Source organism: Taurulus bubalis (assembly GCF_910589615.1).
Source record: "Taurulus bubalis genome assembly, chromosome: 9".
Lineage (NCBI taxonomy): Eukaryota > Metazoa > Chordata > Actinopteri > Perciformes > Cottidae > Taurulus > Taurulus bubalis.
Window position 1 is genome coordinate 16,459,288 of NC_136597.1, and position 15,023 is coordinate 16,474,310.

At 41.4% G+C, this 15,023-nt stretch overlaps 1 protein-coding gene across 1 annotated transcript in view; it reads left to right on the top strand.

Annotated features, from left to right (window-relative positions):
- roraa (RAR-related orphan receptor A, paralog a) overlaps window positions 1–15,023 on the top strand; it is a gene marked incomplete at both ends in the record, with an annotated part of 166,519 nt that overhangs the window by 98,603 nt on the left and 52,893 nt on the right. The window contains one exon of the mRNA XM_079223128.1: window positions 14,724–14,753. Coding sequence (XP_079079254.1) covers window positions 14,724–14,753 — 30 coding nt within the window. The remainder of the gene's footprint in view (window positions 1–14,723; window positions 14,754–15,023) is intronic.

Consider the following 15,023-nt stretch of genomic DNA (forward strand, 5'->3'; position numbering starts at 1 on the left):
GGGAATTCTCTCTCCCTCTCTCTCTCTCTCTCTCTCTCTCTCTCTCTCTCTTTCTCTCTCCCTCTGTCCCTCTCTCTCTCTCTCTCTCTCTCTCTCTCTCTCTCTCTCTCTCTCTCTCTCTCTCTCCACAGCTCAGACGAGGCTCTGGCTCTGTGTTCAGTCCCTCTCATAAAATAACAATAGAATGGCACTTTAAAACGCAGACCTCACAGAAGATGAGCAATCGGCTGCAAAAAAAGCATGCTCGGAAGATAGATGGACTTTTAGAATAAAGCTTTCTATGTGCTTTTTGTATATCTCATGGATTATTTGGTGTTTAATTGGAACATTTAAATATCCTACAACAGATTCAGTGTATCATGGTGCCAGTCCTATGGTGTTAAATATTTGTTCCTACAGTTCTGTCTAATTATGTCCTCTAAAAATGTCCTTCTTGTGCTCTCTCTCTCTCTCTCTCTCTCTCTCTCTCTCTCTCTCGCACTCATACACACACACACACACACACACACACACACACACACACACACACACACACACACACACACACACACACACACACAGATAAACAAGAGTCTTGCCAAACAGAAACTCAGCCTGCAATAGTGATGAAATTATTATCAGAATAACAGAAAATGAATTAAGAATTGTGACAATCAATTTATCAGCAATAATGGCAAATATTGACTGGTTCTATGAAATGACTTGCTGCTTTTTCTTTTGTTCTTCTTCTATTTGTGTTATTCATACAATTTGAATATCTTCAGTCGGGAAGTATACGACATTTTAATACACAATTTTGGACATTATTCATCTTCATCATCATTTTCAGAAAATCAATTAATTAAAAAAACATATAAATCAATAAAAACTATTAATAGTTGGAGCGCCACTCAACACATCAGAACACAAATCACAAATATCTCACCTATGCCATCATCATCCTGTCCGCCCACTCTTTACACTCAATAACAATAGCTCATCTCCTCGTGCTCTCTGCTGGTGGGACCTCTCACTGTGATTTGCCACAACAGGTGCCAATCACCTGTCTGATACAGTGGCCTCAAAACAACAGGTTCTCTCACCTCTGTAGTCCGACTTGATGCACTCTTGAGGCCGCCTCACTTGTTTAATGGCCAGTCTTAACAGGTGCTTTGTTGTAACTCTGTAGATTGAATAGGAGGTAAGTGCCTTCTCTGTCTTTTCTGATCATCCACACGGTCTGTGAATTGCTATAAGTAAGTGTGTCCCATCTGCCAGGCTGAAATCAATAGGTGCTCTTCACGCAGCGCTGAGTTTGTCTGGCTTCTGAGGAATAATTAAAGAGCCAGTTCGCTTCACACAACCAAGATGACTAATGCTGTTTAAGGAATACCTCTCTTACATAAATCAATAGTTCCTGTTTCTCTCTCCTTCTTTCTGTCTCTCACACTCTCTCCTTCTTGTCCTCCTCCTTGTTCTCTGTGTGTGTGTGTGTGTGTGTGTGTGTGTGTGTGTGTGTGTGTGTGTGTGTGTGTGTGTGTGTGTGTGTGTGTGTGTGTGTGTGTGTGTGTGTTTATCAAGGCAGGCAAAGTTCTCATTTGTGCTTGTAGGTCAGTGTGTCACTGTGCCGTGACCATGATGCTTACACATTTTGACAACCTCTGAGTGGAGAGAGAGAAAAAAGTAACTCTCTTCCCCCCAAAAGCAAGACAGATGCAACAGATTCAGTTGTTAAACATGGTAATGTTAACTCTCTGTGTGTGGGCTGCACACCGGTGTCAAGGCCAGGAACAAAAGAGCATGCATCTGTTTAGGCTGCTCGTTCAAGTCTCTGCCCCCCAACAACAGTGAGGCATAATAAATATATGTGAAATAATGCATGGTTATGAGGGAGCGCCATGCACACCTTTCCACCATATTAAGTTTTCATAATTGAATAAAACATGGAAGTGCTCTGAACATCCCTACAGAGGGAAATGGCAGTCACTAAAGCATAGAAGCCAACTCAATAAAGAATTGCAAATGAATAAATGATGAGAAGCAAACGAAGTGTGGCATATGAGAACAAGGGGGTGATTTACTCTAAAACAATATTCGAAACAGCAGGTGAATGAAGGGCAGTAATTACCTAGTAAAAGAAGGATGGTTGTGAAGTGGTCGGCCTCGTATGAATTACTACCGGGGTTTGAGTCTGGCCCGTTATTTTACACCGTCCGTGTTTTTAACTGGACCGAATATCAAATCATATGCAAACATGACCAGAAAAACATCTCTGTCACCCATATTGTCAGTTACACTCACAGAAAGAGAGCGAGCGAGACGGGGAAAAGCTGGGAAAGGAGGTACACTGTGAGATATCCTGAAGGTCCTTGGCAGCATTAGAGAAAGGCCTGGGAGGTTAGGAAACATCAAATCAATGCATTGTAATGTGAATTGACTGCTGACTTTGATCATCTGCCTTGGGAGTGCTTTAGCATTGAGTGCTGTCACACTGGCTGGGTTAAGCAAATATGGCATGGGCTGAAATGGAGAGAGATGGGGAGGAAGAGGCAGGTTAGAATGGGAGTGAGAAAAAAGGGATATGTGATGCCTGGCTTTCATCAGAGAGTAATGGGCACATTAAAATTCAATGTCTGCTTGGTAAATGACATACTGTAGATGTTAAGCATAGTTAAATTGATTCATAGTTGCAGATTTTATATATATATATATATATATATATATATATATATATATATATATATATATATATATATATATATATGTATGTATGTATGTATGTATGTGTATATATATATATATATATATATATATATATATATATATATATATATATATGTATATATATATATTTATAAATGTATGTATGTATGTGTATATATATATTTATAAATGTATGTATGTATGTGTATATATATATATATATATATTTATATATGTATGTATGTGTATATGTATATATATATATGTATATGTATATTTATAAATATATATATATATTTACCTCGCTTTCAACAACTCACACAAAGACAGAGCGTAGACATTCTCTGTATAGATAGACATTACTCCACTATAACTTTACATAGCAAGTAGTTGTTTTCTGCTATATTAATGTTCAGAATGTGAAATACAGCTCCTTTTTAATAGAATAATCACACATGCACTGTAGTCTCTGAATGCATTTCTTTCTTTTAAACTGCAGTGGTTAGAAAAAATAAGACTTTTAGCCCAGACTGAACTGTATAGCTGGGCAGACAGCTGATATCCTCTCCTCCAAAATGATGGGTCAGCCCTGCTTAGTGTCAGAAGCTGCTGATATCCTAGCTCTGAAAGTGGAAATGCTCTTAAGCCTTTCTCCTATAATGGAGTGGCCAGTCTAATCTTGCCCTCTCTGAGTGAGAGCAGGTAAGGGAAATACATTTTACCACAACACTATGACCCTTGCTGTTGCACTACACTGTCCAGATTACGGTTCAGTGCAAGAGTGGCATCCTTGTTCTTTTGCCAGTGTCAGCTGCACCATGCAGTTTCCCCAGGAGGATGTCCCTCTTACATAAGGCTCACAGTGGGAGCTTTTTGGATCTGAAAGCTTTGTTAAAGCTTCTGCTGTTTTATTTCAGATTCAAATCTATGACTGTGACTTAAAGGTGCAATACACACGATTTAGAGCATTTGTTTAGCCTTGTGTTTAGTCTTTTGTCAAATGTTTTTTTTCACACTTTATATTGAATATTTAAGTCATGTATTTTCATGTCAACAATACTGCATGTTTGATAACGTCCCTGTGAGGATTTAATGTCGCCGGGTCCGTCTCATCATCGTCTCGTTGTTGAGGAACACATTCCTTCATAGTTTTATGTAACAAAATCAACACTGAAGTCTAGCTCACGGCTGCCACTCTGCACTGCCTCATATTGCGGTTGCAGGTGGTCGTCGTGGAAGCATATCATCCACCCTATGATTCCCCCAATCAACCTCCGTTAGCTGTCAGCAATTCTTGCCATTGAGAGACAATAGACATGCTCCTAATCTTTCACAAAGTACGTCTGAGGAAATTGTTTAAAAGTAGCTGTTTATCTCTAAATATTTGTCCTCTTTGTCCCAAAAAATTATAATTCATAGAAAGAAAGGGAAACTGAGAAAGATGGAGAAGAGCGCTCAGATGGATGTGACTGAAAAACACAGCGCCGTTATGTCACTGTGGTAAAGAAAAATACGAAGGAGGGTAGATGCTGTACGGGAAGAGAGAGATTCCTTGAGTCAAGCTGCAAAGAGCAGGAAAGAAAAGCCCAAATCCTCTTGTCACTGTATGAAAAGAATAGCAAGACGACCCGTAGGTATTGGGCTGCTAGGTGCATCTCCTAACAAGCTGACTGTTCAAAGGCTTTTTAGTGCTCTAGAGAACATGAAAGGCATGTTTAAAAATTTAAAAGCCCGATCTGTTCCAGTGCTATGGAGCGGCAGAGGGAAGCAGATTTTTACGTCGCCATAATTCCCTAGTTGCTTGCTTTGTAAATTAATTAAGATGTTTATGACAGCTGCTTGCACCTAATGGAATGCTTATAGACTATGCTATTAATTATTACTGCTGGCCACGGCTGCAAGCTTTCATATTGCCGAGAATGTATGGCTGTGTCTGCAGTATGGAGTCCCCACTCCACAACCTCAGACCCCTCTTGACTTTGTGATTGTATGGAGTGTCAGCAGGCTGGCTGTGCATATGTTGTGGATGTGTGTAGTGCGTATTGGGTCCTTGGTGTACTCTGTATGCTCCTGATACCGTGGGCCTGACCGTCTATATCTCAGTGCTGATAGTCACATAAACGATAATGTAATGTAGATCCCCAAAAAATAGAATGGGCAGTATGTCACAAAGCCTTCCTGAACACAAAAGGGAATGTTTAAGCTGCCTTAGTTATAGGCCAGCATTGTGATTGCTGATGGGATTTTTCCCCTCGTGTAAAGTGCAAAATTCCTGCTCTCTGTCTGTCCTCTCTGTAACCTAACTTGGCTGTGGGATGTGTTATCTTGCTGTGCCTCCTGGACAAATGCCCTTTTTTTTATCACGTGACATTAGGAGTGTATATTAGGATTGTCATCTTCCTACTTGATACACCACAAGCCCTTCCTGTTACCTTGTCGTGTTGTTAGTGTAGGGCAATTGTAGCATGAACTTTAACTGACCTCATGAGCCTTGAGGGAAGTTCATTGGTTTGCTCACAACTGTTAACTTGGCTGTGGAGTGGAGAGTTGTTATGCTTTCAGTAAGGAAGCATAAACAACTCAGCTGGAATGCCTATGAGTGTGCAAATGCTAGTATAGCTAATTATAGTTCCTCTTTCATATGAATTCACCCCAAGTTATTCCTCTGACATTGTTATGCAATAGCATAAGAATAACCACATTGACAGCAGGAAGCTTTGTAGCAGCAAGATACAGTAGGCAGTGTTTTTAGATTTAAATTGAGATATTATAAATTGCTGGTTAATCGATTTCGATCGTGGGTGGTGATGTGGCAAAGAGTTGGAAAGCAAATAAGTGTATTTACTCAAGTACTGTATTTAAGCACCATTCTGGGGTACTTCACTTGTATGTGTAACATACTTGGCTTTTTCAATTTTATGCTACTTCATACTTATACAACAGTTCATAAAATGATGCCACCCAATGGTATTTAAGATACTTCAGAATTTGCCACATATTATGTAAGGAATACTTAAATTTCTTAATGTAAGAATATATTGAAATAGAGTATTTTTACACTCTGGTATTGATACTTTTACTTAAGTAAGAGGTCTGAATGCTTCTTCTATTACTGCAAAGCATGTACTTACAAGTTATAAGCCACAAACAAATTATCATGATAATACTCTATATGTAATTACCCTTGGTAGATTTACTATGACTTACTATCATATATATATATCTATATATATATCTATATATATATATATATAGATATATATATATATCAGACATATCAGTGGTTTCTAACCTGGGGGCTATGACCCCACAAGGGGTTCAAGACACATCTGAGGGCTTTTTCAGTTGATTGAGTGGACAGAAAACCATGTTTTTTGCTCCACCAAATGTTAACATTTTCAAATATTATATTTTATAATTGTGACATTAGTTGTGATTTTTTTTGCGACACATTTTCTTTCAAAATAAAGGAAAGTGCTTTCAGCTTTCTAGTGACCGTGTTGGTGGAAATAAACTCTCAGTCTGGGCATCCAGGCTGGGTGCCTTGTAGTAAAAGTCAATGTGGCAAATAAATAACGTAACACAGCTCAGTCTGTTGATTACACTACATGAGGTGGGTTTGTACTCCTCTATCCATGCAGAAGTGAGGCTTCATGCCTTCACTCTGCAGAGCTTTATCCCGCGTTATCCTCCGATTACATTTACATAGAGAATGCAGCGGGGGGAGGGAGAATGCAAAATATGAATCACACTCCACCTGCGCCACAAGAGGCGATGTGTGAAATATGTATTCAGTCTTTCATCAACCTCTTTATCTGCTACACATGGGTTATCCTCGCGTGTAAAGTCCTCTGTTGTGTTAGCTTTGAAACAGGAGGTGGAAACTGTGATCTGTGTTCTATTAATCATAGTCCAGCTCCGTGGCTGTTCCGTTATCATACATGTGTGTAATTACAGGGTATTTGTGCTTTAAGCATGCTCTCTTGCCTGGAAATAGAAGAGTGGCTCCACTGATGAACTCCCTGCTAATAGGACTACCTTTGATCTGCATGAGCATGGAGGGCTTACAGAACTCGCAGGTTTTAATTATGAAATACATGAAAAATAGATGCTGCACTAAGTGCCGACGATGACTGCAGTGAATCACAGTAGCCGCGCTCGCTAGTTTGCCTCGGCTTCTCCTTCCTATATGTCTTCCGGTGCTCAGATATACCCTCCCTCTGTATCCCCATCTCTCTGACTCCGTTCGTTACTGCGGAGAAGCCAAGACATGTCCATGATATTAATTAGTGGATTGACAGACATGTAATTCATCTCAGAGGAAGTTTTCATTACATGGGAAGCTTCAGAGGGGCAGTTTGGCTTATTGGCAAGTGCTAAGACCAGACCTAATGGGGCTGCAGTTCCCTCCCTTTTGAGCAATTACAACCAAGTCCTTATCAGCAGAGCCACGAGTCCACTGTTGTGGGACCTTGACTTCCAATACACTCGCATGGAGTGATCCTTCCCCATAGACCCTTGTTCATTAGACAAGTGCCCGCTGTACTGTACTTTACTGGATGATAATTGAGACTGAATGAGGGATGGTAATGAAAGGGTTCCAATATATTTCTGAGTCAGCCTTTATATAGCTGATATTAGCTGACATTAGTTTGTCATCAAAGCCCTAGTCCCAGCAGCCCCTCCTTCCCAGGCTGGTGTGGACAGTCTATTGACAGACCTGGACAGCTCTGGTAACAGATTGTCACTATCTGTCAGAGCACATATCAACTCATATGTTCTAATCCCGTATTTTTATAACTGCTACTCTTGAGATGAAATGAAAAACTGAGCTCGGAAAGGGGAGTTGAGTATACAAACATTGAACAACACTTCATCTGTTAAATTAATATATGCCTTTTGGCAAAACCGCCGTGGTTTCCTGAAGTAGATGGCCTTTGAATCATCCTTCCATTCCATGTATGGAAACAGACGACAGATAAAAAATAAAAACAAGCTATTTCAGGCTAACTGTATATCTGAGACTCTCTTTATTTAACTGCAGTGTGCTGTGCATTGTGAATATTTAAGCAATTCTGAATAGGTTAGCCCAAAGGGGCACTTCTCTTTCGGGCCGGCTGTAATACACTTACAACCTATTACTGTGAATAACTGGAGTGTCTGCCTTAGGAGATGCAGGTAATTGTATTCCCCCTTTAGATTTCAACTTGTGTGGGGCTAATATATTGTAATGTGATTTAGAAGAGATGTCTCTGGGGAATGTTACTGTTGACTAGAGAGGCAGAGCAACCTCTAACCTCTATGTGTACTGTATTGTGATATTGGGAATTGCGATGTATTTTTCTGTTTACATTCTGAATAAAAGAAACTACTGAAAGGCTATGTAATTACACCACTTGAAATAAACGGTCCTCTGACAGCATATCCGTTTCACATCTGTAGTTAAAGCCTTTGTGTTTAAGTGAGTAAACACACCCAGTGGTCTATTCAGACTGCGGTTCAGTGTAGCTCAATAATGGTAAAGTAAGCCAGGGTGGTCTGCTGAATTTGGTTTGTCTTTATTTATGGTGCGGGCTGAAAGGCTATTGGGTTTCATGTGTGGTTGAGGCGGGATCACTGGGAGATTACCGCTGGGCTGGGAACCGCCAGCACAGAGAGTTGACAGAGGCCTGCCTGTGCCCCTGGCCTCACTTTGACCAGTGCCCTGGGCCTTCCTGCATCCGTCAGGTCCCCCGGGACCAGCTCGCACTCAGAGGAGAATTACTGTATAGTACAGCTAGAGCCAGGATCAGAGTGAACAACATCAGAGCAGCAGAAAAGCCTCACATTTTGGCTTTTCACCTGCAGTACTGTACTGAATCATGCAACAAAACAACTGAATGGAATGCCTCTGCGGTTTCTGATTGAACGGTTCCTTTTTTAGTTTGCACATGTTTCCTGAATTTTTCTCCCTTCGCCACAGCTGACCTTCACTGGTCCTCTGAGCATGTTGCAGATAAATACTGAGCAGACAGAGCGTAATGATAATTATAAGTATGACAGGTACATGAACCACACTCCACAGAGCAGTTATTAACTAAAGGGCTGTTGGCCATGTATCTTTGGACGTTGTCAAACAGTCGTTTTGGGGGGTTTTGTCTTCTAGTCACTTCTTTTTTTTTAAAAGCTCTCAGGTAAGTGAACCTGTGCAGCAGTGTCTTACCAATAACAATAGCACTTATCGCAGCGTTCCCTGCGGTACAATTAAAATTCCGTCAGAGTCTTCAATCTGCCTCCCAGCCATGCCTGCTGTTTCTCGGCCCTCCTGGGCCACGTCAATTCCTCTGCTGCAATGTATAATTCACGAGCCACCAAACAGCACTGAGGACTCACCTGGAGACTCACAGGCCCAGCAATGCAGAACCGCGCAAGGGGAGACGTTGTACATGAAGCCTGGGAGACATTTATAGGGGGCGAGGTGCGTCTGACATGGTACCTCAAGTCAGCTTGGGTTTCGATGATCTCAGGGTCACCCTGATAACGTCCCTCCTCTTCAGTTGGGATCATTCAACTTCTTTCCTTTCTCAGTAACACATGTATGCTTTTATTTTGTTCTGCCCTTTCTCCTTTCATCCTCTGAAAGACAATTGTGGTGTCCTCTAAAACTAATTTGGATGTATATCTTCTATTTGCAGACAATTCCATAGCGATGCATTGGCGTAACCTGTGGAGTCTCGGAGTGGTTGCTTTTAGTTAAAACCAATTAGAAATGACCAGAAATAACAGCGCCTGGAGACAGAGAAGTCATTTTTCTCTTGAGCCTCCCCAGAGAATTGGCCTCTCCATGGATTAAGTGTTTTAGTATATTAGGGGGCAGCTGATTAGAATCATTGTGCTTTTTTAATCATTACATTTTTGTATGTTTAGTTTATAGCAGTATAATAGCTAATAAGGCAAAGTGTGTCACTGCAAAATGGAAGATTGTTTAAATGACTTTGTGTATGAAACTTGGCCTTCAGACTGCCAAAGTTAGAACAGCACAGAGGTCCTTGAATCAGCTCATCCATCCTATTTTATGACTTTTGATGAGATGAGCATTAACGCTAGAGTAACCTTGCATCATATCTTTATACTTTAGCTGCACATAAAACTGTCTGACCAGTTACATTATTTTAAGATTTGTATATATATGATTTGCCCACTATCTAAACAAGTCACCTCCTCATTCATGCCTGAATTTGTACAATGTCAAAAGATGTATGCAACATAACTCACAGCAAAATATGTTTTGGAGCTATGTTATGGCTAAGAAGAGAAACACATTAATTGTTTCTAATTATTTTCTCTCAGGAATGTAGCAGTATTTTGGCAGGCGGGAGGGCGGCAGTACTCAAAAGATGGACTACTGAATGTGGCTACATCTATCATTCTTAAGATGACCACACTTAGGTGACATCATTAACCAGCAACCTCAGGAGTAGACTAAAATTAACAGTCGCATACAGCTGCCATCATTAAGACAGGACCATGACCAACCCTTCTCATTATTGTCTGATGTTTCTTTCTGTCTGAGAGGCCTTATTAACTGTAGCGCGTCTGTACCGTTAGCATTCCCAAGGCCTATGGTATTGACCGATACTTCCAGTAGATGTCGGGTCTGTTCCTCACTGGGCCCTCCCTGGCTCTTCCAGCTGCTGGGTCTGTTGGGCCGGCTATGTCCTTGTGTGCGGCGGGCGTGCAGCGGCGGCATGTGGAGCAGGCGGCAGGAAGCGAGCCTCCCTGTCTCCCCAGACTGAACAGTGAATGAGGATAAGTGAGGAGCACCAGTCAATGAATCAAGCAGCAGGAAGGGAGCAGCCAGGGGGGGAGTGTGACGTCCCCACGGGAGAGGCCTCGCATTAGGAACCTCCTCGTCTGTGTGTTTCTGGCACAGGTTAAATGGATCGCTCCCATTAGCGCGCTGAGAGGACAGCTCCATTATATGAAGGAGACTGTAACTTTGAATGTCACGGTGCAACAACCCCAGAGCACGCCTCGTCTCCCAGGGAGGCAGGGTGACAATAACCATCCATGATAATCATTCCCTGTCAGGCTTTAAGGAACCTGAAATTATGACGTACAGCCTGCCATGCGCCTCAGACTTCATTACAGCGCTGTCACTTTGAGTCGCCTGCGATGGCACGGTGCTCCACAGCCGGCTGCAGCACCGAGGCTGCCAAACCCAGACTCACTCTCCTCCTGTCTAAATGGCATGTTTACAGGATGTGTGCCCCCCCTGCAGATAGATGTGGTGGAGGTTAACCTCCACTCGCCTGCACAGTTGCTCTCTAGCATAGGCGAAGTCTCATGAGAACATGTGCTGAATTGTTTATCAATGCAAGTGGAAATATGACTGATCAAAGGCCACACAGCGACAACTGTCCCTCCTTCCATCGCGACAAACGTTGAAATTAGAATTCAGCTGCGAGACAACAGTCTTGAATTTTAACTTCAATATCTTTATCATATAAATAATCCCCACAAGGCACTTTGGTGTTAATGAAAGGCGGACCTCAAGTTGTAAGAGTGTATAGCAGCCTGTTTGTCAGCCAAGGAGAGCTTCACCTCCACACTGACCTCTGAACCTGCCATCCAGTGGAGAAGACATGAGCTGGCAGGCATTGCCAATGTCAGTGCCCAGAGCTAACTCCTTCTTTCCCACCGCCTGACTCATTCATTGGCGTTGTGGCCCCTTTGCCTTGCCACCTCCAATCACAGGGCTCTGAATGACACACAGAGGAGGAAGTGGGCTCACTTACCACCCCTCCTGCTTCCTGTAACCTGCATAGCAACAGGCCAAGTGAGTGTTTGCTGTGAGGACAAAATTGGTTTTCTCTGCATTTTAGAACACATTAGTGAAGAGAATAGTTTTAATTTTATTAGGTGTTTGGGATGCGTAGAGTGAGAGATGGAGTGTTGAGAGTTGTTGTCAGGACCCCTATTAGAAACAACACACAGCTCTGGCTGTTTTTTCTGTTTCTGTGTTTACTTCTGGAGTTTGTGATTTACATGTAGGTAAATGTGATCTCTTTCTGTACATCTGGTTTTATTGACTTTTTGACATTTTTGTATGGTACGTGGTGGAGTTTTTGACCACTAGGGTAGGGGCACATAAAAAAGAAAGAAAAACAAGGTTTATCCGTTTCCTGTGGCACGAGGACACACGTGCACGGTGCATACATGGTGGTGTTGTGGTACACATTTCTGCTGACTGCAATGACAAAGAAAGGAAGAAGTTGACTACTGGATGATTAAAACAATGCCGGTTTCAAAACAAATTCACTATTATTATGCAGTAGTACATTTTAGGCCCTAGGCATACACAATGCTTAGTATTAGTAGTGAGAAAAAGTCATGAGCTCATGAAGCAGTGTGGCAATAGGGGTAAAACGTAGTATCAAAATTACACTAAGATTAAAAAAAGTGTGGTGGGCTTAAGTTTATTAAATAGGCAATAATGACCATTCATTACTGCATCTTTGATGTAGAGTTCAACATTTGAGAATTAGAAACAAGAGCCTTTACAGTGCCAGATCACGTGTTGTCAGTGAAGAAGCCAGTGATGGCACAACAGCTCCTGAGTATTATCACTGTGGTCTGTGTGGCTTACCTTGGGCAAAAGCACATGCATACTCTCCACATACTTGTGTTTCTTTCACTTCCTTTGTCATAAACATTTTTTTTCAAATGGTTGTTCTCTGTGTAAATAGGCTGTTTTTAAAAATTCTGTCACTTTTTGCACCCGCTGTTTGCTATGCACCTTTTATATGAAATACCACGCCTTTTGATTTTTATAATATCCCTTTTCTAATTGTCACCAGACTCATCTTAAATAGTTTGAGAATTGTTCTTCATATGTCGGTAACTGTAATGTGAGGTTTGACAAAAAGCCAGTAAGAAGCTGCTGATTTGCAATTTTTTTCTAATACAGTTTCCACAGAGCACACCAGCTATGTTACTTTAATGGTCGGAGAGGTTGTCGTGCCCATCGAAACAAAGAGCCAGTTAAATGCTTAATATTGGCTTTTACAGCTGCCTTGTGTCGCAGCACCTTGAGACCACTGCTCTTTAATGGACCATCAGCTCTCGCTGGCTTCAATGTCATTTGATTGAAGTGTAGAATTAAGACTGGATTACTGTTTATTTTCTCCTTGCGTAATGTCACAGTTGGACAGAACAGAAGCTTTTGGCCCTGAGCAATGGAACAATGCTAGAGCTCCATCACAGACGGCCAGCCCCTAGGTGATCGTTTCCCCTCTTTCTGCTCAGCGGAGTTGATATTAGTTACGTGTTTCTGTGTGTATGTCTATAGGAGGCTGAAGGGCTTATTTGTTTTCCCCCTCGTTGCTCTTTGACTCGTTTCCCCTCAAACGTGTCTGAAACATTGTTATCTCCGGCCAGACGCCTTTTTCACAGAGAGTTATTGAATCATTTCAGTTCGCCGTCCCCCGAGTTTCAAATGCAAGCTGTAGAAAAATTAGCCATTGCTTCCGCATGACAAGTGGGATCTATTAGTGTGCTCTCGCCCCGCAAAGCATAAGCATCCAGCGGGCCGCTGGGGACCACGGCTGGCTGTGCGCTCGTCCGCGTCAGGCTCCTGGGGCATTAGAGCAATGTTGCAGACAGCAAGAGCCGAAGTGGCTCACTCGATGAGTTGACACCCGAAGGGGCGAAACAGGGCAGCATGAGCAGTGGCAGCCCAGCTCCACCTCAGTTTGACTCACACTGGTCAGACGGCCACTTGTTTGATAAGCAGTTTGCAACTTGCGTACATCACTGCTTCTATCTCATATATTGTTTCTCAAATCTGTTCTACCTCTACCATTACACTATCTCTCAGGCCGCACTCTCAGCATGAGGTTTACAATAAACTGGTGAGTGTAAACTGTATGAGGTTTAAGGATGAGAATAATTTAGATCCTTCATCATCGACCCCTCAGTGCTCATTTAATTGCTGCACTGCTTGCTAATATGTGTGTCCTTACTTTTATATTAAATTTAAAGGAACTTGTACTTCACTTGAATATTTGTATTTTCTGCATCTCAGAGGCAAATGTTGTACTTTTTCCTCTACTACATTTATCTGGAAAATTTAGTTACTTTGCAAATTTAAATTAACAAGACAGAAAATAAATAAATAATTGATATTAATTAAAAAACCTGGATATTTCATCGGTATGACTTCATTAGTGCCCAGGGGCAAATACAAAATCCCCCCAGCAGTATGTAAAGTATATGTTTGTACTCAAAAGGCTTAATTTGCATATAAAAATCCACTCTAGAGTTTGCAGGTCTGATTTATTCTCACAATATATAAATATGTTCAATCTGTGCCATTTCACCAACTGCTGGTATCCAGGACCCTTTAAAAAAAAAAATGTATTGCTACATGTAATTGTTTTCTTTATATCCTGACTTCATTGTTGTTGTGTACCATAATGTATGCTTAGATGTATTCTTTTGTCTCGTGCTTTCATATATGTTTTTTTGTAAACAGTCTCTCTTGATTAGGACCTCTTTTTAACAATTAAAAAGAGGTCCTAATCTCAATATATAAATAAAGGATTAACTAACTAACAGGGAGGTCAAAGTGCCTTCATCGTGCTCTGGGCCACAGGCTTAGTCATGTGCTCATGCCCAAACAGGGCAGCTGCTCAACACATTAGCATTCCAAATGTTGTTTGTTTAAGTATAATTTTGCATTCATTGCCCGCAGAGAATAGAGTTTCAACCGCATCGTCGTGGATGTTAATGTAGCATGGCTGCAGGTCCGACACCAGCCTACACACATGCTAGCCCTGGGCCTGCAGACCTCAGTGACCTTGGACAGTGACAGTGTGTTGAACCACAGGGTCAACCTCTTTTTATGTTTTTATTTAAACCTTTATTTAACCAGGAGAGTCCCATTGAGATTAAAAATCTCTTTTTCGAGGGAGACCTGGCCAAGACAGCCATAAGCAGAGACATGTGAAGTTTTTATTTGGTGGGTATATTTTCATGCTTTGCTTGTTTTCTCATTGCAGGTATCTCAGTAGCAAAGAAGACACATACTTGTGAGTACACAGATTTTTTTTATTACTTTTTATTTGTGTTGCACGACAATTTTAAGGCTGTAAGCAATGTCATTTAATTCTACGATTCTACACTGACTTAATGTGGGGGAAACAAATTCTCCGTACCTTATATACAGTAGAGATGATAAGATCATCTTGTTTCTGTTGACTCTTCTTTCATCAGTGCCTATATGCATATTGTTACCTGACTAGTTTTGTAATAAATCAATACCCTCAATTAGATCAGTGCCATCCACTTCCACTGTTTTG